This window comes from Thamnophis elegans, chromosome 2, assembly GCF_009769535.1.
Source record: "Thamnophis elegans isolate rThaEle1 chromosome 2, rThaEle1.pri, whole genome shotgun sequence".
NCBI classification, from domain to species: Eukaryota; Metazoa; Chordata; class Lepidosauria; order Squamata; family Colubridae; genus Thamnophis; species Thamnophis elegans.
The window spans coordinates 83,137,386-83,163,267 of NC_045542.1; the positions used below are offsets into that span (position 1 = coordinate 83,137,386).

Sequence of the window (25,882 nt, forward strand, 5' to 3'; positions counted from 1 at the left end):
AATAAAATGGCTACCAGAGAGTGCAGGGATGTGGTTGGTGATATCATCAAGACAATAGATGCAATTCTTGGCTTTCTGTTTTTATTTGGGGTAATTCCTTCAATATATAAGCCAAGCTTTGCAGAAATTGAACACATGTGATTTATTCCTCCTCTATCCAACTGCCAAAACTTCTTCCCATGGGAAAAAGAAACACATCACAGAAAATTGACGATGTAATCCCAATTTCAGTAGTACAACATTGAGTGGTTGGGGACTACAAACATGGGACTGGGTAACATTTGTATCCACCACAGTATATAGACGGGAAGTTGCCAAACTTTGTATTATATTCCTGGCCACTTTCTGTTCAGAGCTGTTTGTTTCCTTCTTCAGGCCTACTGAGAGTATTGTAAGAGTACAAACAGTCCTTGATTTACAACCATTCAATAATTTAAAGTTACAATGGTACTGAAAAAAGCCACTTATGATTGCTTTTCACACTTACAACCATTGCTGCATTCCCGTGGTCATATGATCAAAATTTTGGTGCTTGGCAACGGTCATGTACTTATGATGGTTGCAGTGTCCCGAGTCATGCAATCACATTTTGCAACCTTCTGACAAGCAACATCAAGGGGGAAACAAGATTCTCTTAACAACTATGTTACTAGCTTAACAACTGCTGTGATTCACTTAACAAATGTGGTAAGAAAGGTTGTGAAATGAGGCATACCTCACTTAACAACTGTCTTGCTTAGCAATGGAAATGTTGATCTCAATTGTGGTTGTAAGTCGAGGTCAATATAACTGCTGCTTATTCCCCCAAAGCAGTTCCCCTTCTCTAGCCAGGGGCACATACCTCTATCCAAGGTAGATGGGAGATGGCTAAGCTTGAAGATCTGATCTGTAGGACACTGTTGTAGATTATTACCGGTTTTCATTCCACTTTACAAATGATAGATTTTATAGAAACCAATTGCTTCATGATAACATTTTCCATAGTGTAATTTATAAAACTTTCACAGTGTAATTTTAACCAAACTATAAAATGTGAGGACCTGTAAATTCTCATGTAGGTATGCTGGCTTATGGTTGAAGATTCTAGCCAGAGGCCAAACTGGCAGGATGCCATAGAAGCAGTTCAATGCATCGGGAGAGCCCTGTGTTTTGAAATGTTGTCTCGTTCTTGATATTCGTCCAATTGTAGAATTATTTTCAAAACAACTAAGGAACTAGATTGCTAAAATGTTCCGTGTACTCCCTTGAAATGTTTTAGTAGAATCATCTTCAAACTGCAGATATAGCGCCTTGAATGGAAGATCATACAAATCAGTCTCCATTTTGCAAGAAATGTATATAAACAATGTGAGTTAAATTCTGGATGATGTACTTGAATGTGGATAGTGGGATTTCCTTGTTTAGACTGCTGTGAAATTTATGGCATACATTTTTTTTCAGTGACCTGTGAAATATACCATGCAAGCGTATGTGTTTTTCATCAGATAACTTATCATAAAAGGTGCTTCTGCAAAAGCACATGTTTGCAAGATTTAGCAGTTCATAGTTTAAATGAAAGTTTTAGCATGAAACTGTTGTTTGAAATGACTGCCCGTGTGATAAATTTCCCTACTGACATAAATTATATGATAAACTATATAAATTATAAATTATAATTTATATTTTTTTTCAAAGCTATACAATTAAGAGTTGGTCTATTTACTTATATTATCATCAGCTCTTTTCACACTTAAGTCACAATTTCTAGTGGAAAAACAAACTATTTATTTTGATAATTAATGTCAATATGCATCAGACATGGGAACAGTTGAGCACATTTCACATCCATCTATGTTAATTTGTGACAAAGGTGTTAAGATGTAAATTGTTATCATTCACTTGATTCAGAATGCAGATGCAGTGGGCTGAACTGAGGTTGAATTCAACTCCAGCACAAGCACCTACAACACTACATGCTATTGCGTGCATATGCTGAGATGCTCAGGATATGAAGGGTCCTTGGTGCTCTCTGAGCTTGGTTGGGCTAAAGAATCTCTAAGATCACCCCCTCCCACACAGAAGTAACAGTTTAACATGCAAGACACCAGAATATAAACTGACAGCAAACAGCACTCCTCACTAGCACTGATGATGTTACCTAGTTAGGGTAATGAAATGTCTGCAAGAAAACAAGCAAACACATAGAGTACCAAGGACCCTCATTTCAACCCTGAGTGACAAATATTCTCCTTTAATGATAAGGATAATTTAGCATATGTATTTGTCATAATTGTGAAATTACAAGCCAGGCAAATATGAAGTGGGAAAACATGCAAAGTGTTCCAGCATGAAGTATGTGTGACAAATCAGTGATATTTTGGACATTCATATAATTTAAAAACAACAATACAGAAATTGCTGTCTCTACTTTCATGAAACATTTCTAACTATTTCTCCATCATCACACTTTCATGGAACTTTGAAAACTCACCCACAGCTTTCCCAGAGTTCCCTACTGACGAAACATAAATTTTGTTTCTTGAATAATTGTAATAAATAATAAACTATACCGAACAATTTTTCATACTTAATGCTAGTTCATAATGTTAGTTCTACTTCTCTCACTATGATCATTTTGTTTAAAATTCTTCTGCACAGGAAAATTCTACGGCTGAAACCTAAAATTTTAGCAGCAAGTGTACTTTGGACACACTGGAGAAGAGCGCAATGCTGGAAAAGATTGACGGCAAAAGAAGAACAAGATGACAGAGAATGAGGTGGCTGGATGGAGTCACTGAAGCAGTCAGCAATGAGCTTAAATGAACTCTGGGGGATGGTAGAGGACAGGAAGGCCTGGAGGAACGTTGTCCATGGGGTTGTGATGGGTCGGATACGACTTCGTAACTAACAACAATACTTTGGTCATGATTTTCCACTATGAAAATAAGCTCCAGCAACCCTATATATCAAATGTGTTTTTCTTTCTTTCCTTTTGCAAACCAAGGAAACCCTGAAAGTATCAGATTCTGGCTATAAGCTACATACAATTCTAAACAAGGGAATCTATGAGTTGTTTGTGGTTCCAAAATAAGTCATCATCAAAATAATCATACAACATTTTAATTAGTTTCAAAACAGTAAAACTTCTCCAAAACTGCTTTACTTGATTTTGATTTTGCATGTGTAAATTGATTCACAATAGCTTGGTATTTTATGTGCAAAGAGACTGCAGTTGGATATGATGGGATATTGTAGTCTATTTTAAAGCCAGAAATGAATGCCTCTGTCTCAAGAGGAATAGGTGGAGAGAGAGGTGTGGGTGACCCTAATGCTTATTGCAATATTATTTCCTGTTTCATGCAAATTTTATCTTTTAATCTCAGATGAAGACTTGAGAATCTGGTGATTAATTGTTAGCATACTGGAAATGATGTCTTTCCATGCAGGTCTGCGGACCAAGAAGTTTCATAACTTTTAAGAATGTTCTCCATTTTGCATAATTCATATTGCCAAGGTTAATCTCATCTGACCTATTTGGGGAAGCCTGTTTCAGGATTTGCCTGATAAGGCTGTCTCTATAATTTAACATTCTAAACAGATGATCATGTAATGGCAAAGACAAATGGAATGCCTATTACCATGGAAACACTCTTCCAAACAAACTAATAGTACCGACTCATGTTTTAATGTATTCAATTTTTTTTGGATCCAAGGTGTGCTTTTTCAGATGTGAGCTTCCATAAGCAATGTCTTAACATGGAGTAACTTCTTTCATGTAGAGTTGTGGGTGGCTGAAGAAGGAAAGTTGGCACACTTTCAAACAATGAGAAAACAGTCTGCAGGGTTTATTTAAGTTCACATTTAAACTGCTCAAATCCTTTCTTTTGAAGGATGTTGCTCTGACCCAAACTATTTGGTCCAACAAAAGATATCATTTAATACATGGGGCTCTTATCACTAAAAAGGATTAATTCATTTTCGGTTCCCATGTCAAAGCTCCAGTTGTACTGCTTTCAACTCCAGATGCACGTAATAAAAGTTTTCTCAATAATGATATAGAAACCTTTTCTTCTGAAATGCATCTGAAGATGCTAACATATTTCTGTATCTATGGTCAAGATCAAATAGAAAGAGTACATGACAATGTCTTCTCTTTGATAAAGTAGTAATTCTTTTCTTCCCCTGATAATCAGCCAATGTTTTTTTTTGTACTACTTATAACAGCTCTTTCCGTTGTCCTTTGCTCAGCACTTTGTTCTTTGTTTAGAATTGTCAGACAACTCACTCATGCATCTCTAGTAAAAGAAACATTTACAAAGAATAGTCATTCTTCAGAGCAAACAATGGTGCTCTGTTAGCAGCAAGTTTATGCCCAATGTATTTTCACTATACTCTGATTCTTACTAGAGAACAACTCTATAATGTTATTCTACTATCTTATGGAACCATCTTATAAACATTGTTCAGATGCAACCAAAATTATGTTTAACAGGACTTATGTGGTTATAATATTTAATGAATGCTGTAACCCATGTAATACTTTTTGCAGAAGTATTTTAAGGGATCGGGGAATATATGAATGGATTTCCTTTTCGTTAAAAGAAAATTACTTTTACATTTTAAATTAATTACTTTTAGAAATATTAGATTCACTAGCAAGGGGGTTACATTGATAATCATATTTTCTTGCCTTTTTATAGTTCCAGGTGGTTAATTCCCCCCTACTAGATTTATTCCATTTCAAAGAAAAAATAGTTAAAGAGCAGAAATTTAGGGCCCTGTCGGAATAATCCCAGGTAACAATTGTGAAGTGCATGCTTTTCTGCATCTAAGTGTAATGCTTCTTATTTAGTAATAATAGTAGAGTCTCACACAATTGAGATTGTTAATTTCATATTGAAAGAAAAGAAATCCAGTTAATATAAAAAAGAATAAATATGTAATTCTGTTAGTAAGGTGTTTACACTAAATATAAAAGAAAAGGGGGAGAAAGGTGATTTGCATGCAGAGATTTTATAGTTTCTCATATTGTAAAATCATTCATTCATTCATTCATTCATTCATTCATTCATTCATTCATTCATTGTGTTTGTCACTTATTATCTTGTCATGAATTTTTTTTTTTTACAAAGGAACTATCCCCTCCCCAGAAGACAATAAGTGCAATTATTGTTCAGGTATCTGTTTTCTTCCTCCAATCAGGTACATAGTTGTGGGATGGGCAATTCTAACCAGGAAAACTATTATAATGGAAGGGGAAACAACCATTTGTTCATACTCATGAATCAAGTACTTGATCTTTCATGTTTCTATTAGATGCATGCTTCATTGTACTTTTATGTTTAAATAGTTGGTTGTTCATGGCTGCTTTATTTATTTATATTATTTTTAATACTAAAATACTACTTTATATGTGATTCACTACTCTATAGGTGAATGAATTGAATTATTATTATTATTACTCTTCATAATAGCAATCAGATGCCTGTTCAACCTTGTATAAAAGCAGCTTTTTTCATCTGAGAGCCTTTTGGTATTAATAGGCAAACATCCATACATACAAATATTTTCCCAATGATTCAGTGCCATTTAAAATATAATTGATGGTGTTTCTCTTTGGACATGAATATTCTCCAAAGAGGAACCACAAATTACATTGTTTTCAGAATTATTTATTTACCCAACTATTGTTGCTTAGTTACAAGCAGACTTTTACTAGCATGCTAAAAATGATAAACTTGATTTATTTACAGGAAGTAACGGTGTGGAAATGAGAGAGTGAGATAGTTAACAGAACCATGATTGTTTTTCCCATGATCTTTGACCATGTAGGTAAATCATAAATGAAATTAAGAATAGGAATATGATAGGCAACAATTTACTAGCAATTGGGAATATAACATTGGCCATTTAAGCACATCTATATCTCTTTCTAAAACTAAACGAAAGCTATCTATCTATAGGTATCTGTCATGGGGGGGGAAGGGGAGAGGCAATTGCTTACTTTGACTACTGAAATTATCAATTTCTGTCAAATTTCAATTGGATTGATACAATCCTCAAAGATAATAAAATAATAAAATAGAGGTACTAATATAAGAAATGACATTAGTTTCAGATGTTCTAGTAAATAGTTTCATGTAATTTAGGTAACTCACATTAGTGTAGTGTCTTGAAAGCCCCATCATGCAGCATATATAATGTGTTTTATCATTACTGAATAGAGCAACAACAGTAATACCTAGGAGGATTTTAAATGACATGTCCCCGCTAGTGATTTGAACTCCTGGAATGAGTTGTCTCTAAAATGGTATTGTGATTGGAACGGAAAGGAGGGAGGGAAGGAAAACTATAATTTGTACAAATTGTACAGATTCATTCCATTCATGATTTATTTCAATAACAGTACAGTAGCTGCAAAGTTTTTGTATCTTTCCACCACTAAATCATCCCTAGACAAGTGTATAGTTCCTGTACCTAAAATTATGCCAGGGTGTTTTCTCATCTTTTTCTCTTCTCAAGAGCATAATAATTTTTTTTCACGTTTTTAATGCATTCCATTAAATTCAACTGTGGGTTTTATGCACCAAATGCTGCTGTGTCTTCCAATAAAGATTCACTATTTATACCATAACTTTTGTTTAATTTTTATCTTTTTCATGGAAAAATTAAGCTTAACAACTGAAATTCAATTAGTTTAGTGAAGTTTTTTTTTTATTAGAACAGTTTCGGTTTATATTACCTAATCCTTTCAAACAAAGCTTAGATGCAGTGCTAGAGAGTGGGTTTTGGGGCAAGGGAGAAGGGAAGTGAAAAAAACTGCCATTCTTGTGGCAGTTCATAATAGAACAGATTCTTAAAACTTGCTGACCCTTCCTTAGTTTTCTAGGGAGCTATTGTTTTAGTTATCTCAAGCTAAAACCTATCATAGCTTTTCTCTTCACTGTTCAGGTCTGTTATTTCCTGTTTCTAGCTTTGTCAGTCTCTCCCTCATGCTCTAATTGTCCAATAAATATTCTAAAGACTAGAAGTGTCCAGCCAGCGAAAACCTTTGTTACTTTGTTAAATCACTGGCTTCAAATTAGTTTATTCATAACCAGCTTTCCTTGTGGCAGAGTGAGATAAAATCAAAGCTGCAAAAAGGATACATTCTTTATCTACCAGTCAAACTATCAGGCTACAAAATAAAACACTGGCTACATCCAAATTACCATTAGTGGGCAGCAAAAAGTTAGAATTTCCAGTATTTCTTGCCCTCTTCTGACTGCTTGGATTTTTGCAACGGAGATATGATAAGTTTCCCTTTTTTAGCTGCCTTTGGCTGCCTTTTTAGCCGTAATCAATCAGTCTTGATAACTGCTGATTGCCTGAACTAGTCCATGAAGTTCTCTTGTGTAAGATTTTAGAAGTGGTTTGACATTCTTGGGCTGAAAGAGAATAACTTGCCCAAGGCCACCCAGCGGTCTTTGTGCCTAAGGCAGGGCTAAAACTCATGGGCTCCTGGTGATTCGCCTGATGCCTTAACCATGACACCAAACTGGCTTTCACAGTCATAATGTTGTAGGTGTATTTTGTTGCCATTGCTTAATGGTCAGAATAAATAATACGGGATTTTATCAGCATAGTGAAAACACAAATAAATGAGTACAGGGCAGCTATTTCAAGCAGTTCATCAGTAGAGACAAATTACTTAGACAAATGATAAGATTTCTCTGGAATTGTTAAATGAGGCTAGTTGGGATGTGCCAACTTCCCATACTGATGGTCTAGATTTTGATATGCTGAATGAATGAATGAATGAATGAATGAATGAATGAAGTAAGTGAGTGAATGAATGGAGTGAGTGAATGAATGGAGTGAGTGAATGGATTAGTGAGATTGGGCCAAGATAAATGAAGAGAAATCACAAAAGGAATCCTGAGTAAAAGAATATAAAAAGAAAGCAAATATCCCATTCTTTCATAGGCGCCTTATGGTTATGTTTTGACTAAAAGTCTATAAGAGAAAAAATCTAAGATAATTTATATTAACTTCTCTTTTTCAATGACCTGAAGATTATTATATGCTATGTATAGGAGTGATGAACATTTCACTCTCCTTTCCTATAAGACCTTATATGCTTTCAAATTAATAATTGCCCTTATTTACCACTTTAAAATATTTAGAACATTTTCTTTACACAATCATTATTATTATTGTAACTGCAAGATAAATATTAGAATCAATAGAATATGTGTAGCTCAGGACTCAACTGTGGAGATTTGGAGGGCTCTCTGAGTTTGGTGGTTTTCCTGCACACATTTTATTATCAGATCATATAATATCTTCAATGTCGGGTTTTATCTCTGTTTATATACAATGCCTTGCCCTGTCCATGTTAGTAGAGGTGCTGTTTTCTTCTTGACAGTTCCTTGATTGGACACTTTCTGACTCTCTTCTCTATAACAATAGGCATCCTGGTGGCTCACCATAATCTGGGAATCTATAATTTGTAGACACCAGGGGGTCAGTCAGTAACACATGAGAGCTATTTCTAATCCATCAAGTTTAGTTGCGACCTCTTTCTATATAATCTAAATTTCCTAAACTTGAAAAAAGCACTAGACAACCTATGACCCATTGAGTTCTTCTTTTGTCAATATTTTCTTACTTAAAGAGATAAATAGAATGGCCATGGGTGGGCACAAAAGCAATGGGAATGTAATTTCTTGCTGGCTTCCCTATTGATTTTGCTTGTGGAAGCTGTTAGAGAACAGCAGACATCATAATCACATGATTGTGGTGCTGCTGCAATGCCCAATATTTTACAAAAACAACTGGTAAGATTCTTGAAATTTCAACTCCATGGATGTAACAGACCCTAAATTATGTGTGCATTCTTTAGGTTCAAGTTTTGACATATCTCAATTCAAATATTGTTGCCCCATGAAGCCCTATTTTGGCTATTTGAAAGTTATAAACAGATAAGAAGGTTTTAGTAGTATGTTGAGATTAAATTATACTAGTCACAACATGCTTTACAATCCATTTGTAGGCTACCATGTCTCACAAGACAACAATTTACATAAAAGATACCCAGAGGTGGGTTTCAGGGGGTATGGTCCAGTACGCGTGAACTGGATCCACAAATCCAGTGTGCATTTGCGTACCAGGTCCTCCGAAGGCCCCGTACTGGAATTGTGAGGCCTCCCCCCCAACTTCCCCTGCCTGCCCGGTCGCTGCTCTCTCTCTCCCACCCCGCATGTCCACACCATGCTTGCCCCGCCCACCCACTTCCTTTGCCCGCCCAGCCAGTGGGGCTGCAGCCAGCAGGCCGAAAGAGCATCAGTGGCAAGCGGTAAGTGAAGTGAGTGCCGGACAACATCCCTGCCTGAAAGCAAAAGGTCTTTGGAAGCTGTGGCTGCCCCCTCCCCCTTCCTTTTGCAGAAACTCCTCCTGCTGCACAATTGTTCCGTCTTTCCTGGATTTCAGCTTCTCTTGTCAGATTATCTTCTCCTGACCCCCACTCCTCCCCACTGCACAGTCTCAGTTGCTGCTTGGAGGGCGGGGAGATTTCTGGTTTTGCAGGGCTGAGAGGAAAAGGGGAAAGAGGAACAGGCCCTCCAAGGCTGCCCACACCTTGGCATTTTTGCAACCAAATTCTCCCCCTCCCAAACAGAGGACTCCTCCACCTGTGGGGGGAGAGGAAAAGGACAGGGAAAAAGTTGGGATTCTCCGTGCTGCAGCACTTAACCTTGAATGGCAGAGAGAAGCTGAACTTTTTCCCCTCCATTCACAGAGGAGCTGCTGCTCCCTTTATGCTCCCCCTGACCCCCTCCCTCCCGGGGGTTGAAGTACCTGAAAGGGACAGGCAGGCTGCCAGAGCTCCTCTGTGAAGACTTTTTTGAGGAGAGAAAGTGCTCCGGTCCGGCTGCACCCGAGCTCGTGGAGCTCCCATCCGCTTGGAGCCATTGCGCGGTTCACCTGCACTGGGTGTCTCCCTGGTGAGCATAAAGGGAGCAGCAGTTCCTCTGTGAATGAAGGGGAAAAAGTTTGGCTTCTCTCTGCCATTCAAGGTTAAGGACTACAGCACAGAGAATCCCAACTTTTTTCCTCTCTCCCCACAGTTGCCCAGTTATAGGGCCAGCCTGCCCTGCCCTGCAATATTCAGGTGGAGGGGTCCTCTGTTTGGGGGGGGGGAGAATTTGGTTGCAAAAATGCCAAGGGGTGGGCAGCCTTGGAGGGCCTGTTCCCCCTTCCCCTTTTCCTCTCAGCCCTGCAAAACCAGAAATCTCCCCCACTCCAAGCAGCAACTGAGACTGTGCAAGGGGGAGGAAGGGGGGCAGGAGAAGATAATCCGACAAGAGAAACTGAAATCCAGAAAAGATGGAGCAATTGTGCAGCAAGAGGCATTTCTGTAAAAGGGAGGGAGAGGGGCAGCCTCAGCTTCCAAAGACCTTTTGCTTTTAGCCATAATTGCCCTCAGAGCAGATGTTGGGAGGGGGAAAAGGAGGAAAGGGGTCCAAAAAGCCCAGCACCCCAAAGAGGTATGCGCGGACGGGGTGATGAGCAAAGCAGAGGAGAACCGTAGGGGATTCCATCCATCATCTTCCTTTGCTCCCCTCCCTGGAGGGAAAACCAACAGAAGGCTCTTTTTGGAGCGGGTTGCACCCTCTTTTTTTAAAAAAAAAAAATGGTTGAAGTTGGGCCCCCATCCATCTTGTCTGTCCACAATAGATTGCCAGGAAAAAGAAAAGAAAAAGGAGGAAAGGAAGTCTGCAAGACAGTGGCAATGCCCTTAAATTGCTTAAGAAAGGAAGATCCATCCGGGGAACAATTCCTGGGTCTGTTTTCTTTAAGGCACCCATCAGCGGACCTTCGAGATGGCTGTGTGTGTGTGTGTTCCCCAAAAGGCTGCTGGGGTGCCTATCCCCACCCATGCATTTTTCCAGACGCTGCAGTGAACAAGAGAGGGGTGGGGGAGAAAGGAGAAGGGGCAGTTGTCCTCTATCAGGCTTGTGCATGAGGAAGGAGAAGCTGCTTCTTTCCCTCAAACCAGCTGGCTGGCCTGTAAATTTGAAAATGAGTAATAAAAGAGAAGCACATTTCTGTACATAACACTGAGAAGTGTTGAGGAGCTAAGAGGGTGTGTGTGAGTCAGGGAATTTGAGACCAGAAAGATTGTTTTGTATTCCAGTTAAATTAGAACTGGTTCTTTGTGAAGGATTTGTGAGAATTTTGAAATAAGGCCTAAGGAAAAAAAATAAAGCAGAAATATTTAATTACAGGAGAAGAGAAAGAATGATAAAACATCCATTAAAGGTGCTAAAGGCCTTTATAATGTGTTTTCAATTGTAGGATTGGAAATACTTGATGGACTGTATACTTTAATGTTGAAAAAGAATAATCTTTATTAGTATAAGCAGAGGTGTATTCTTCAAGCTTTAATGCAGTTTGCAAAAATCATTGTAGTAAACTGAATACCACTGTAGAACATCATTTCTCACCAAAAATGCAATTTAATGAAGAGTAAAGTAAGATTTTGCACAGGCAAGAAAAAGTGTATAGAATAGGTCAGTGATGGCGAACCTATGACACGCGTGTCAGTGCTGACACGCGTAGCCATTTGGGGTGACACGCACAGGATTTCATGCGATTCATCCTCGGCTCCAGCACAGCCGCCGAGGATGAAAGAATCTGTGCTGGAGGAACGGGGGGGGCGGGACGTGTGATCTCCCCCGCCCACACTCACTTACTGTATCGCCGCCGCCCCTTTCTGAGCGCAGGGGCTGCTGGTAAAGCGTGCGTGCCGTGCGCACACATGTCATCAGCGCAGCGAGGGAGGACCCGCAGGAGAGGAGCGCGGGAACAGTGCGCGCCTCTCTCCAGTCAGGCCGGCACAGAGAGTCTACTCCTGGGACTGTCGGTTACGACCGCACCACACTTATCTCAGTTCACGGCAGGGCTGTGGAGTCTGCTGCTTCCAGCTCCATGTCCTCATCAACATGCCGCTCCGGCCCGCCCCTGCTATGAATATTCATATTCTTCGCCCTCGCGTCACTAGGAATATTCATAGCAGGGGCGGGCTGGAGCGGCATGTTGATGAGGACATGGAGCTGGAAGCAGCCGACTCCACAGCCCTGGTTCACGGCACCCCAAACAAGTTCAATAATATCAAGGGCAACATACGAAATCGACTGATGAACAAAGAAGTTACTAAGCAGGTATGTTAAATAATTTGTTTTTGGTTTATTAAATACAATTATATATTGCAATTATACATTTTTGTAGTTTAAACTATAAATTGCGCAAAATTATGTTTTTGTCGAAGTGACATACAACGCGAGTTATGCTCAATTTTTTGCCGATTTTTGACACACCACGCCAAAAAGGTTGCCCATCACTGGAATAGGTGATGCCTGGCTCAACTGGAAATAACTATGAGATGGATCTATGAGATGGAAACTTATCAAACAGATCCAACCTAGAAATGAGAAATTTCTTGACAGAACAATTAGAGAAATGGGATGCCTTCAGAAATTGTGGGTATACCTTAACAGAGTTGGAAGGGGACCTTGGAGGTTTTTAAGAAGAAATTTGTCCTTAATAGTATAGGGTCTCATCTCATGCTTCCGCAGGGGTTGGACTAGAAAACCTCCAAGGTCCCTTCCAACACTGTTATTCTTTATAAATCTCTCCACTCAGTCTTACCAAGAGAATTGTGATAAATAATATTTGGAAATGAACAGCAGGTGGTCTTCTGACAGCAAAATCTTATCTTATTGGCTAGTATAAAGGGGAAGATGACTTTGAAAATGCTTCCCCTCCCACCATAACATGCAAGATGAGGCAAGGACTGTCTGGGAGGAGAGGGACTAGGAGAAGCCAGGCCAGGTGCCCCTCCATGTGAGTGACATTGAGTTGGCCATGCCCACCCAATCACATGATCTTATCCACCTAGTAATGCTCACCCGATCACATGACTGCCAAGCCACTCCCACCCAGTCACATGACCGCCAAGCCATTCCTACCCAGTCACATGACCACTGAGCCACTCCCACAAAACAGGCCACACTTACAGAATAGGTTTTTAAAAAATTTGAAACCCACCACTGGTATATACTGTGTTTGTTTATCCTGCATGCAAAACCAATAGGTGATAAGAAATGTTGCCTCTTAAAAACTCCACAGAAATATTTTAAGTCCTATAGTTATTTTAATTTAATGTCTGCTCAAAACCAAAGAAACACATGCTTCAACAGCCTATAACGACTGCAAGTTAATTACAGCAAGCAATAAATAACAGCAACTTTCCAACCACTTCGTCTAATCTGCAAATAGTAAAATAATAAATTATGAAAGTTACTCTTCAGAATCTACCAAACTTTTAATTTGCCTGACATGTAAAAAAAAGCAGGTATAAATCTATTCTAACTGATGACTGCAAATATACCAGTGATTTGTGAAATAAGTCTCCTTTGAGTTGAACCTGATTCCTGCTTTGTTGTAAAAATGTAAAAGTGGTTTGCCTTTTAGGATTTTTGTTTTCATTTTCCAATTCCAGTCCCTGTTTTCCCATCCAAGTACCAGCTGGATCTGTTTAGTCAAGGTTCTTTCAATTGCTCTCACAATCTGAGGAATACTTCTATTGGTCTATATCAATTATTATAAAGACTACGGCTATAGCAGGAATAAATTTTGTGACATAGGCAGGCATTATTTTTGGCCCACTATCCGTCACACAGTTAATTTCCATTTTAAAAATAAATAGCAAAGAAACAAAACTAATGTGCATTCTCCCTCAGAAATATATTTGGCAGTAAGAATTCATGCATTTGTTTCCAATAGACTGTCCTTTCATATAGACAGTTTTGGAAAACATCAACATCTTTTGGAAACAGTTTTTAGAATAAATTGCCACAGCTGATTAATTAGGCAAACACAGCCAAGAAATGGGGAAAAATACAGACAACATCACCATGCTTCTCCAATAAACCCAGATTAAGGATATGCACACTATATTTGCCCTATAGAAGATTCTATTTCAGATAAGGATTGAAATAATGTTAATTCATATATCTACTTTATGTAACAATATCTTTACCTTGCCTTTCCAACAAACAGAATACTCAAGGAAATAATATTCGTGAGAATTATTTTATGATAAAATAATTCAGAATAGTGTTAAATTATATGCCTCTTAACTGGAGTTGACCTGCATGGAAAAGATGGCAGATGATGGGCAGGTTCTTACAAAAAAAATAGCCTTTCACTATCTTGTTCTTATTATAAGAAATGGTGGATCCCAATTCTGAAAGTACTTGGTTTTATATCTCTTTTTCAGTTGTGTCTGATTCTCAGAGAGTAGCAATAGCAATAGCACTTAGACTTATATACTGCTTCACAATGCTTTACAGCAGTCCCTAAGCAGATTACAGAGTCAGCATTTTGCCCCCAACAATCTGAGTCCTCATTTCACTGATCTCAGAAAGATGGAAGGCTGAGTCAACCTTGAGCCGGTCAGGATCGAACTACTGGCTCTTGTAATAAGTACTGCATTAGGACTTTGCAAATTTTTGCTATTTTCATCAGCAACTTTTGCAATCTTTTGAAAAAGTCTATCTTATTATTTTGAAGCCTGGCACACAACAGCATCTTTACAATTGCTCTCATATTGTGTTGATGCAATAGTGGCAGGGAACAGCTTCTTCAGTGTCATCTACTATTATATAGATTCTAAAATGTATAGCATGTGTGACTATGCATTCCAAGTTTTCTTCTGTTATATCTCAGTACTTTACTGCTTTAAGCAACTCAAGAAATCACGATCTGTGAGAAAAGCATTGAAACTATGTCAATTGTCTAAATCATATCACCACAGATGTTCCAGAATGTCAACATTTCATTTTAGAATTTTAGTCCATGGGCAATCATGAATGTATTTTAATGACCAATTATATATACTTCTGATTTAGCACAAGCTAAATCAGAAGTATATATAATCCATTTCAAGAAGTTGACAGATGGAATTTAAACTGGTAGAAAATCTCTCCTGTTAGCTAAGGATATTGGTGGCAAAGCAGCTTTCTCTCCCAGAGCACCAAGAGTAGGATACTAATGAAAAAATATCCTTTACTTGCTCATTTACTGATTTGGCTGCTGTATCTATGTTGTGTTGGCTTTTTTTTTTTACATTATGCTAACTAGGAAATATATTCTCTAGCATTTTAATTTTCATACAAAGTCAGATACAACTGATTTTGAATGGGAAATATACTTCACCAGAACAAGTGGGTTTTACAGACTGTTGCGACTGTATGCAGTCTCTCTGTGGGCTACTGCTATGAAAGATTAGTGAAAGTGTGATCAGTTACCTAGCCCATATATGGACAGCATGAAATGTAAAGATCAATTTTTTATAAACATCAACATACCACACTATCCAAACAGACATTTAGACATTACAGTTGAATCTAAAAATACTCTGGAAGTATATCTAAAGGATACTAAAACAAGACTCCGATTCCAAGCAAATGAACAAACTTTTTTTTGAAAACTAGAAAAGAAACCAAAGAAATTCCTTTACTACTAGATCTACCTGATACTCCTCCTTACTTATTACTTAAGTTACCGTATTTTTCAGAGTATAAGATGCATCTTTTTTCCTCTAAAAAGAGGCTGAAAATCTGGGTGCGTCTTATACATCGAATACAACCTTTTTTGCCTCCTGAAGCCCCACCCCTTCACCAAAATGGCTGTGCATAGCCTTATGAAGGCTTTCAGAGAACTCCTGGGAGGGCAGAAATGACCAAACAATGGACCGTTCTTTTGCCCCCTCAGCCCCCAGCAGCACTCTATAAGCCTCCATAAGGCTATGCATGCAATTTTTTTTGACAAAAAAGGCCCGTTTTGTGCTCGTTTTGCCCCTCCTGGAGCACTTGCAAGCCCCCCCCCCCCCAAGCTATTCATGCCTTTTAAAAAAACGGAGCCATTTTCGTGAAAAACAGGCTGTTTGGGGGGAGTTTGCAGAGTGCAAAAACTCCCCCTGCCCTTTCGGAAAGCTGTTTAGTTAAAGTGGTTGATGAGAATTACATTGATCAAGTGCTGTCCCAGCAGAAACAAAGTTTTAGGTGCTACAGGTTGTCAGCTATTTCCTTCTCCAGCACATGAATTACCAACCTACTTACTCTCTCCTTCCCTCCTACCTAGCTACTGTATTTCTCTCTCTCTTTCTCTCTCTCTCTTTCTCTCTCTCTCTCTCTCTCTATCCCTCTACCTACCTATCTACATACTCTCTCTCCCTCCCTCCCTACTGTATTTCTCTCTCTCTCCCTCTAGCCTTTATCTACCTACCTATCTAACTACTCACTCTCTCTCTCCCCACCTACCTACTGTATTTTTCTCTCCCTCTCTATCCCTCTACCTACTTACTTTTTTAAAAAAAATTGCCTCTTCAAAACCTGGGTGTGTGTTATACCCCAGTGTGTCTTATACTCCGAAAAACATGGTAGTTTTTGCTATAAATCTCTGTAGGTTATTTCAAATAGATCATGGAATGGCAATGAACATAAATAAAATAAAACTGTAAAGGATTTTGCCTACTTAAATATATAGCAGATCCAGAAAGCAACATATTTTTCTGATGTCCTAAGGATCCATTTAATGTTGAACTATATTGAGGAACATGTATTTCCTATTTTTATGAATTTTTAAAAAGTGATTTAAATTATGTAAAGATCACATACCTGTAGTTCAGGTTCTACACTGACACGATAAGCTTGTGCTTTTCCATCTTCTGAAGTATTAGGTGACCAAACCTTGCCTTCAGTCCTGTAATGGAAAATTAAGAATTATATGTACAATGTACTGTAAAATGTTAGTAAACTTGAATATAATTTTATACATTTCCAAGAATCCAGAAACCTGGATGAATCAAAAACATCATTTACTTATTTTTTCCTTTCCTATTATATTCTTTTCATACTGATAAGTAAAATCCATCCATCTAGTCATCCATTCAATCAATCAATTTATATGGTGTCCATTTCAAATTCATGACTGAGCAACAGTTAAAAACACCATTAAGGTCCTAATAATACACAATACGCTCCTAAAGTCCTAAAACAATACATTCATAATCAGCATCTGAGGTTAAAAAAAAGAAAAAAGCCACCAGCAAATCAATGTAAACATTTCATGGGTTCTACCACAGATCCAAGCTTGGTGACACAACTATTTTTTTAAGGTTTTACAAAAGGCCAGCAGGCTCAGAAGCAATCAAATCTTTGGGCCGGGAGTGGGGGAGAGATGTTCCAAAGAGAAGGCACCATGACAAAAGCCTCTGCTAGACTGCATTCCCTAATGGATCTGACTCAGAGTATGTGTCATGTGCCAGACCTATTAGAATGGAGAGGGAGTGGTGGTTCCTCACATAATCTGGCTTCATCCCATGGAGGGCTTTATTGGTAACTATCAGCACCTTCAATTGAACCCAGAAGCACACCAACAATTCTGCAGAGCAGAACTGTAGCATGTGCTGATCAAGGAGTACATGTTATTGTCCATGTTGCTGCATTTTTACCACACACAGCTTCTGAATGCTTCACTGACTGCCCCAGTAAAATGCATGGCAGTAATCTATTTGGGAGGTGACTGATGCATGAATGATTGTGAGCAGATTTCCTGCTCTAGGAATGGGCAAATGTGGCAAACAACGTGAAACTGTACAAAGGCCTGGTTACACAGCCACTTGTTCTTTAAATCCAGGAGATCCCCCAGATTGCACACCAATTCTGTTTGAAATAGTACAGTCATCTTCAAAATTAAAGATGAAAAGTCCCTAGAACCAGGATGCCCTAATACCCAAGACCACTTAGTCTTGCTAGGGTTGAAGCCTGTTGTTTCTCATCCAAACCTCCATAGACTCTAGACACTAAACAGAATTTCCACATCACATGGGCAGTCAGAGGTGGAGATGGATACCATTGGCACGCCTCTGAATGTCTTCACAAAGTGGCTTCATGGAGATGTTAAATAGGAGCTGAGCAAGTACCAAGCCCTGCAGAATTCTGCAAAGGAGTGGCTGCAGGCTGGACCACTCCCTACTATCAACACTGACTGCCCTGGATGAAGGAAGAGAACCAGCACAACAAAGTACCACTCACTCCCACTCATTAAAGCGGATCCAGAGGGATACCATTATTGATGTTATCAAAACTCTGCCAAGAAGGCGAGAAAAGCAAAAGTGGATGCACCACTTCCATCCTTCTCCTGCCACGTGTTATTTACAGTTGCAATCAATGCCATTTCAGGCCCATAGATAGATCTAAATTCCAACTGAAAAAGGTCCAAATACTCCACTTCCTCCAGCATTTTCTGGAGCTGTTTCACAACCACCCTTTCTAACATCAAAACATGATTTGCAATTCATTTCATTTGCTTGATTTTTTTTAAAAAAACTGTAATAATAGCATTTTATAGCCTTTAGCCATTCATTTTGGAGAAAGAAAAAAAAAGTTATATTCCTTTAAAAATTGTCTAGCTTAACTATCCATTAGTTAAAATATTGTCCCTTTGCATCTTTCCATGTTTAACTTAGCCATTACACTCATGGTAAGGATTTCAAACATATTTGCAAACCGTGGTTAAGAAATCTGATTTGCTTTAACTACTGAGAGAAAATTAATATTTGGCAGTGGGTGGAGGCAGAAATAAGGAAATAGTATGAGTACCAAACTACTAGTATCCTATCTTCATCCTTGGCCTTTAATTTAATGCCTTAGCTTGCTATTTTGTCACAAATAAATCTTTGTGGACATCAATATATTAGCAAAAGTAGTCAACTGCTATCTCATCAAAACAACATAAATAAGATTTCATAAAGTAACTCACTTTTGGTGTTTCTATTTTTCATTTTAGGCTGCACATGCCACTTTAGAAAATATAAAGCTTCTTGTTCCTACAAGGTAATAGTTAACAAATGCAGCTGAGAATCTTTGTTTATATTTAATTCCTGATCTGTTAAACACTGAAGTTTAAGTGAACTGTTGGCATTAATGACACACGAGCTGTTTACAGCATGTAAGGGTTTTAATCTAGGAAGTTTTTACCTAGGGTTTTTTTTTCTTGTCTAAATGAAACAAGAAAGCATTGTGTTTTTAAAGAGTCAATTAATTATACAAGCTACTAAGGGATGGGTTCTGGCTGCTGCTACTGCCAGTTTGCTCAGAGATGCACCAGACTTTCCGCTTTTTATCACAAGTATAAACAATTTTAGCAACATAACTTTCTCTAAAAATACAACAAATGATCTCTTCTTCTCACAACCCATCTCTTATTTCTGACAAATACTTAAAACCTCATCCTGATTAGCAAAAATCCATTAAGGATAACTACAACTAGCAATATATCTATTTTATCCTTGATCAAATGAACCAACTTTATATCGCTTCCTTTTACTTTTAACAATTTTTATTTTTAGTTCCTTCAAATAATGTCCTAGAACTTGATTTAGTTTTCATTTTTATTTCATCTCCTCACAATGTTCTTCAAAGCTTTAACAAGCCTCTTTTGTAAACCCAATATAGTAAAATTATCCAGGGCACTTTCTTGGATTTTTGTGTATCCTTTATGTAGACAAAAATCCTGCAGCAGGTGTCCCCTTGAACTTTGATTATTATAAATCCATGAAATTTAGCTTTAGGTTAGATGTACCCAAAGAATAGTTTATGAGCATAATGTGTTGTAGTGATATTAACTGGTTTTGAAGAAAATACCATGGGTCCTATCAAAAAAAATGTCTCTCTGGACTCTGAAGTGATTATTTTCAGATGATTTTGAGTATTATTATTCCATGGTTAAATGCAACATGTTGCTTCTCCACAAGTGACCTTTTCAAGTACTATGTTATTCCTAAGGGAGATGATCTGGCATGTAGTATCTGCTTGTCAGTGATTAAAGCTTTAACTGTTTTCCTGGGCATTTCACGAACTATTGTCAGCCTTTCCATAACTACTGTTGCATTATTTTAGGATTGAATTTATATAATATTTTACTGATTTGACCTATTTTTATTCTATATATTGTAATTAAAGTTTGTCATATAATTATGCTTACTTTAAAGAAGGAAAATATAAATTATAGGTGGTAAAGAATGTAGTTGACCACTATAACTAACAACCCATTCTGAAAACAGAATACATATTTAAACATACGTTAAATAGAATATACATCCTATTTATGTTCTCAAGATACCTTCGGATGGTGTTTTAACATTATAGTATCAGTCAGTTTCTATGTTGTGCTAGATTTCACATATGGTACTAATCTAGATCTTGCTCAGTTTATGTTAGTATACAATTCCTTTATAATCACCGCTATAAACTTTCCTTCTCTCTTCACTTGACAGAGTTCTTAGTTGCTATAGACAACCAAACAAATAGTTATTTACAAACCTTTTTTAGCATATGTACAGGAAAATTCCTACAAACCTGAAATTGTTTCTCTAAACAAGTAATGAAATGAAATTCCAGTTAATCTGTTGGCAGCAAACATTCTTCCTCGCCCTACCCACCTCCCAATAGTGGCTCCTGAATATAAAAGTTGATGGTTGTTAATATTTATTATGGATCTAACTTGTGTATTGAAATCAGAGATGCAGTGTTTCCTCAAGGACTTTCCAGAGGAAAATGATGTAATTAATATTATACTTGTTCTTTTTTAACCTATGACTTAATCTGGAAATTTGAGAAAATTATGAATAATGATTTTCATGTGTACCAATATGCTGCATACAACAACACACATGTATACATATGGCATCACTATCAGAAATGCTTTATTATATCCAAATGTGCTGGAAACAAACTACCTAAATAAAACATTGTGGTTTTAAACTACCATGAAATGGAATTGGCTCTTGACTTTCCCCTGTGCCTATATACAACACGCATTCCATATAATTCTCCAAATAACAAATCACAGCATTCATATATTATGTTCCTCTATACATTATTAATCATTTAAGTAATCGCTTCTTTGGAGACCCACAGGCTATAAAAATCTGGAAACCTTTTTTTTAAAGAAATAGGTGTTTTTTTTTCAAAATTTACCTAGGAAGCTCATGATTTTACATGTTTTATGTGAATTTTAGTATGCCATTTGTAGGTCCTCTAGAGCAGAAGTAGTCAGGCCTGAATTAAACCTTTTTCTAATAATATATCATGGAAGGACTGGCTTTAAATTTTTCTAATTAAGACCAAGCATAAAGAACCGCAGCTTCAGGATAGCTATGCTGGTTCCTGGTTCGTTTTCAAGCACTTGACCAAACAAATCTAAGGAATTGTATCAAATGCCATTCTGCTCCAAATCCAATGTATAACACCATGGTTAGTAAAATAATAAAAGTCATTCATTTGAGAGAGATATTGTAGGATTGGTTTTTAATAATCCAAAAGCTCTTTTCTTGGTTATCTAGCCTTTATGGTCTGATAGTGAGCAGAAATAAGGCTTTTCTGGTCTGGTGTCTCAATTGTCCAGTTGAATCTGGTGCTTCAGATTTTCCTCCAGAATATTCATTGTGGATCTCAACTATGTATAAGTTAAAATCCCCTCTGTTGTGCAGTCACTTCATCTAACTTTTCTAAAAAATGTATCAGCATTGTCGTTTAAACTTTTAATTTTTTTTCTATGTGTCTTTGCAAACCCTTAGTTTGCAACCCTTAGTTAAACAAAGAACTAAGAAAACTTGATTGCAGAAAATACAACTTCAGCAACAGAGTGGTCAATGCCTGGAATGCGCTCAATGCCTGACTCCATTATTACATCCCCTAACAACCTTAAATTGTGTACCGTGGACCTCACCCCATTCCTAAGAGGTCCGTAAAGAGGGCGTGCATAAGCACACCAGCTTGCTTACCGTCCTGTCCTACTGTCCCCATTTATTTGTACTCATTTCCTTGTTCATTTCCATTGTTATACTTATACCTGTTATCTTGTACATGTTCAACAAACTAAATAAAAAATAAAATAAAATAAATAAATATGAGGTTGTGCATATTTTGAAAAATTCAGAAAATTTTCTCTGGCTCTGATATGAGACAATGTAATAAAGCCACTTTTAAAACAGCGCCATCTTTTTTTCAAGCTTCCGATGATAATAATGCTACTATCTTTTCCAGAGCTCAAACCCTTCTTTTAAAAGAAATAGCAATATTGTATCAATTTCTAATGCTTTTCAGCTTTCACAATATGATTTTTGCATAATTTAAACTCTTTTTTTTTACAATGCATTGGTAATAATTCATTTGTATTGTGGTGTATGGAAAAACAATTGCCAGAAGATGAAAGAGGTTCATTAAAAGACGTTCTTGACGTGATCATTAATCACACAGCTACAGTTGGGTCTCCGTGGAACCTTATTTGGCAAAGAATGAGCAGCACCAAATTCCAGGAGGATTCACTCAGCAGATATAAAGAGAAACAAAATCATAAACAACCGAGTTATTCCATTTGGCCCACAGAAGTCTCTTCCCCGCCCTTGTTTTTCCCCCCTTAATCTCAAGGCATAAAAATAGTGAAAGTGATTTGTTCAAGTCAGATTTTGGTTCCGCTTCTTTGGCCTCCGTTCTGTCTGATGTAAAATAAATGGGGCAAACAAAGAAGAACATGTCAAGGACACAAACAGGAAAGCAGTCTCATCCTTCATTGATAGGAATGCATGTGTGCAAAAACACAGTGACTCAAATCTATAGGAATTACTAAAGCAGATTGTAAAGAAAGATGAACTATCTTTATATGTTTGGGATGTGCAGTACAGGGACGTGCACGCACTAGAGGCAGGGGAGGCGGGGCCTCACCAGTCTCCTCATGAAAAGGAAGGAATTTTAAAGATTTTTTCTAAAATAATTAAGGCCAAGCTAGTTGCTACCAGACTTCAACTCACAGTGATTTGAAGTGTACATAGTGTTTAAGTATAGGAGGGGGCCAGAGAACTCGGGGCCTCCTTTGCATAAGGGTTTTTTTCCTTTTAAGGGTTAACCAAGGGTTAAAAAGCAAAAAATTAGTATACAAATGAGGCCCATAGTTCTTGGGCCTCTTCCTGCAGAGGGCACGTAGTGGCTCTAGGAGCCACTATCCTAGCCTGCCTGGCCCTGGAGCCTAGCTAGACCGAATCTGGAATTTTGGCGTAGCTGGAAGGTATGTTGGTCAGAGGGAGGGGGCAGGGGGGAATTCAATTTATTTGTAATTTAAGTAATTGTCATTTGTTTTTATTGTCTCTGTGTGTTTGTGTGTGTGTGTGTTTCTTTCTTAACTTCACTCAAACAAACTCTCTCTCAATTTGAGAGAGAGTTTGCTTGAGAAGAGCCGCTGCGATCCGCTCTGCTTCTATCGCCCCTCCCCTCCGCTCCAGAGAAGACGGCTGCAAGCGAGTCTCGACGAGCCCCGCTTCCCTCACCGGACTTTCCGGCAATAGAGGACAGCATTCCGCTCCCGTCGCTTTCTCCCAGAGCTCCGCAGGCCTTGCGGAGTGCCAAAAGGGAAGGGGGCTTCTTGGAACACCCCCACCCCTCTTCGCCGTTTCCTCCTGAGGCTACTGGCTGGAAGACCGCGGCTCTCACGCCAGCCTGGGGCGGGCGGGCGGGGGGGGGAGTCGCTTTCTTTCTTTTTGCCTCACCAGCCAGAAGCTTCACCGCACGTCACCACACAGTATGAATCTAAAGTTAAAAGCTAGACATACATTTACTAAAAATCTCAAGAGATAATTAAGCTGTTGCAATAAATGCCAGATGGGCCTTTGCATGTGCAGCTGATCTAAATTAATAATTACATTCATATGGAATACACTTTGTTCAACGGAAAAAGTATTTCAATGAGATTGTTCTCATTTCCAATTCTTTCGTGACTATATCTTAAATTAATTGGAAATCATTGGAGTTTTCTCAATTATATGGTATTTTAAAATAATGAAAAAATGATTCATACAGTTTGTTTCTGAACTATTAGAAACTACTTCATTTAAGGACAACTATTATATTCAATGGGACTGAGGGGGGGACCCTTTATTAGTAATCCTTTAGTAATCATTCTTCCAATCACGGAAAAAGTATAATATAACAGTGCTTAAGAAAACAACATTAAGTCAATAAGCTGTGAAATGTTTGTTCATACAAGTTGTACTGATAGCAACATAAAGAAAACACATTAACGTTTCTGGAAGAATTCCTAAAGGAATGATCTATATAGATCACAATAAATAATTTCTGATGGAGCTACTTTCCCTTTTCTTTTGAAAACAATACTTTGCTAAAAGGATGACTCATTTTCAGTAACAAATAAGTCTGCATCGGGTATAAGCAGTGACTACTTTTATTGGCCAGACATCTTTATTTGCAATTCAAAGATTTGCTTAGGGCTGAGTGAAGAAATACAATAACTATATCATCCAGATGTTTTATCTGGTCAAGGCTTTAAAAGAACAATAGAATTGTTAATATAATCACTATGCTTATTGTATAAAATAAACATGTAGGTCAGTGGTGGGTTCCGGATCCTGTTGCAATTGCTATGGTACAATGGGGCCCAGTGTCCACCACATGAACGCATGCAGCTCGCACATGCGTACTTACCATCTGAAACACAACGCAATACCTCCGCGACGCTCCAGTTGCTTGGTGGAGCGTTGCGCAGGTGCTGTATGCTCCATGCGTGTGCGTGGAAGCCCTGAAGAGTTCAAATACAGGTAAAGACGGTGGTGGGCGAACCGTACTGGAACGGTACCCGGTGCTCCCGGCAGGTACTGGTATGCCCGTACCGGTGCATACCAGTCGTAACCCACCACTGATGTATGTTTTCTGATTGGAAGAGCTGTTGATTTTTAAAATATTTAGTTGCTATTTTAGAAGTTCAGTTCTTTCTCCTCCAATATAAGTCTAAATCATAATTTATCTTAAATAAATCATGATTAGCCCACCATGAAGACTTTTTCCTTAATTACCTAAGGAATTTCTTCCAGGTTTCAACCTCATTCTTTGTTCCAATGTTTGGGGAACCTGTTAGTTCCATTCTATTGTGTCTTGGATCTTCTTCTTATACTTATTGACATCTGATGTTTTGTATGGTATGATTTTCATGTTCTCCCAGTGCTCCCTGTGGCAGCAGTTTATACTGTTCAGCAATTCCAATTTATTTTTTCTGTATATTTTGGTGCTCTGCTCACACACTCTTATATTCACTTTGTTTTCTCCTGGGAATTCTCCTTCAGAATTGAACCTGGAAGGGCATGAAATGCGGAATTCCATAGACAATTAAAAACAACAACCAATTATGTGTCCATGAAGGAAGGACCGATCCCATGCCCCATCTATAGATACTTAATCACTGTTTTCACTTGCCTAATATGCTAAGTTTTTGCATTTTGTACATGTTGTAGATGTTTTTAGAAAATGATTTTATATTAATAAAAATGGCCAAGTAGATTCATATAATCAAATGTATACTGGGTTCTAACAAAATTTCTAATGCAATCTTCTGGCTAGGCTATATGAATTTAGGACCCTTTCTCTGGAGATTCATGTAAACACAACCACAATGAAACTATTTATAGGTTAATTAGATGGCAGGTGGATGACTTAGGGAAAAACCTCTTAACCAAATAACAGACTACAAATATAATATAAATAAAATAAATTAGAATAAAATGAAGCATTTAAACAAAACTGTGTATCCCTAAGAACAAATGACAAGCACAGCTTAGACAGAAATAATGCTAAAGGACAATTAAAAGACATGAAAAAATATTTTAAATGAAGAAAACAAATATGCATCTTACTTGTATTTAATGGCTAGTGGGGGCAAACCTGATGAAATTCTAAATAACCTTGTTCAGTAATTTCATGTTTTTATCTATATGAAACATTACAGGAAA

General features: G+C 37.9%; 1 protein-coding gene across 1 annotated transcript in view; it reads right to left on the minus strand.

Annotated features, from left to right (window-relative positions):
• Positions 1-25,882, minus strand: part of PDLIM4 (PDZ and LIM domain 4) — a 72,457-nt gene that overhangs the window by 21,670 nt on the left and 24,905 nt on the right. Inside the window, exon 3 of the mRNA XM_032212113.1 lies at positions 16,704-16,788. Within this exon, the coding sequence (XP_032068004.1) occupies positions 16,704-16,788 (85 nt within the window). The remainder of the gene's footprint in view (positions 1-16,703; positions 16,789-25,882) is intronic.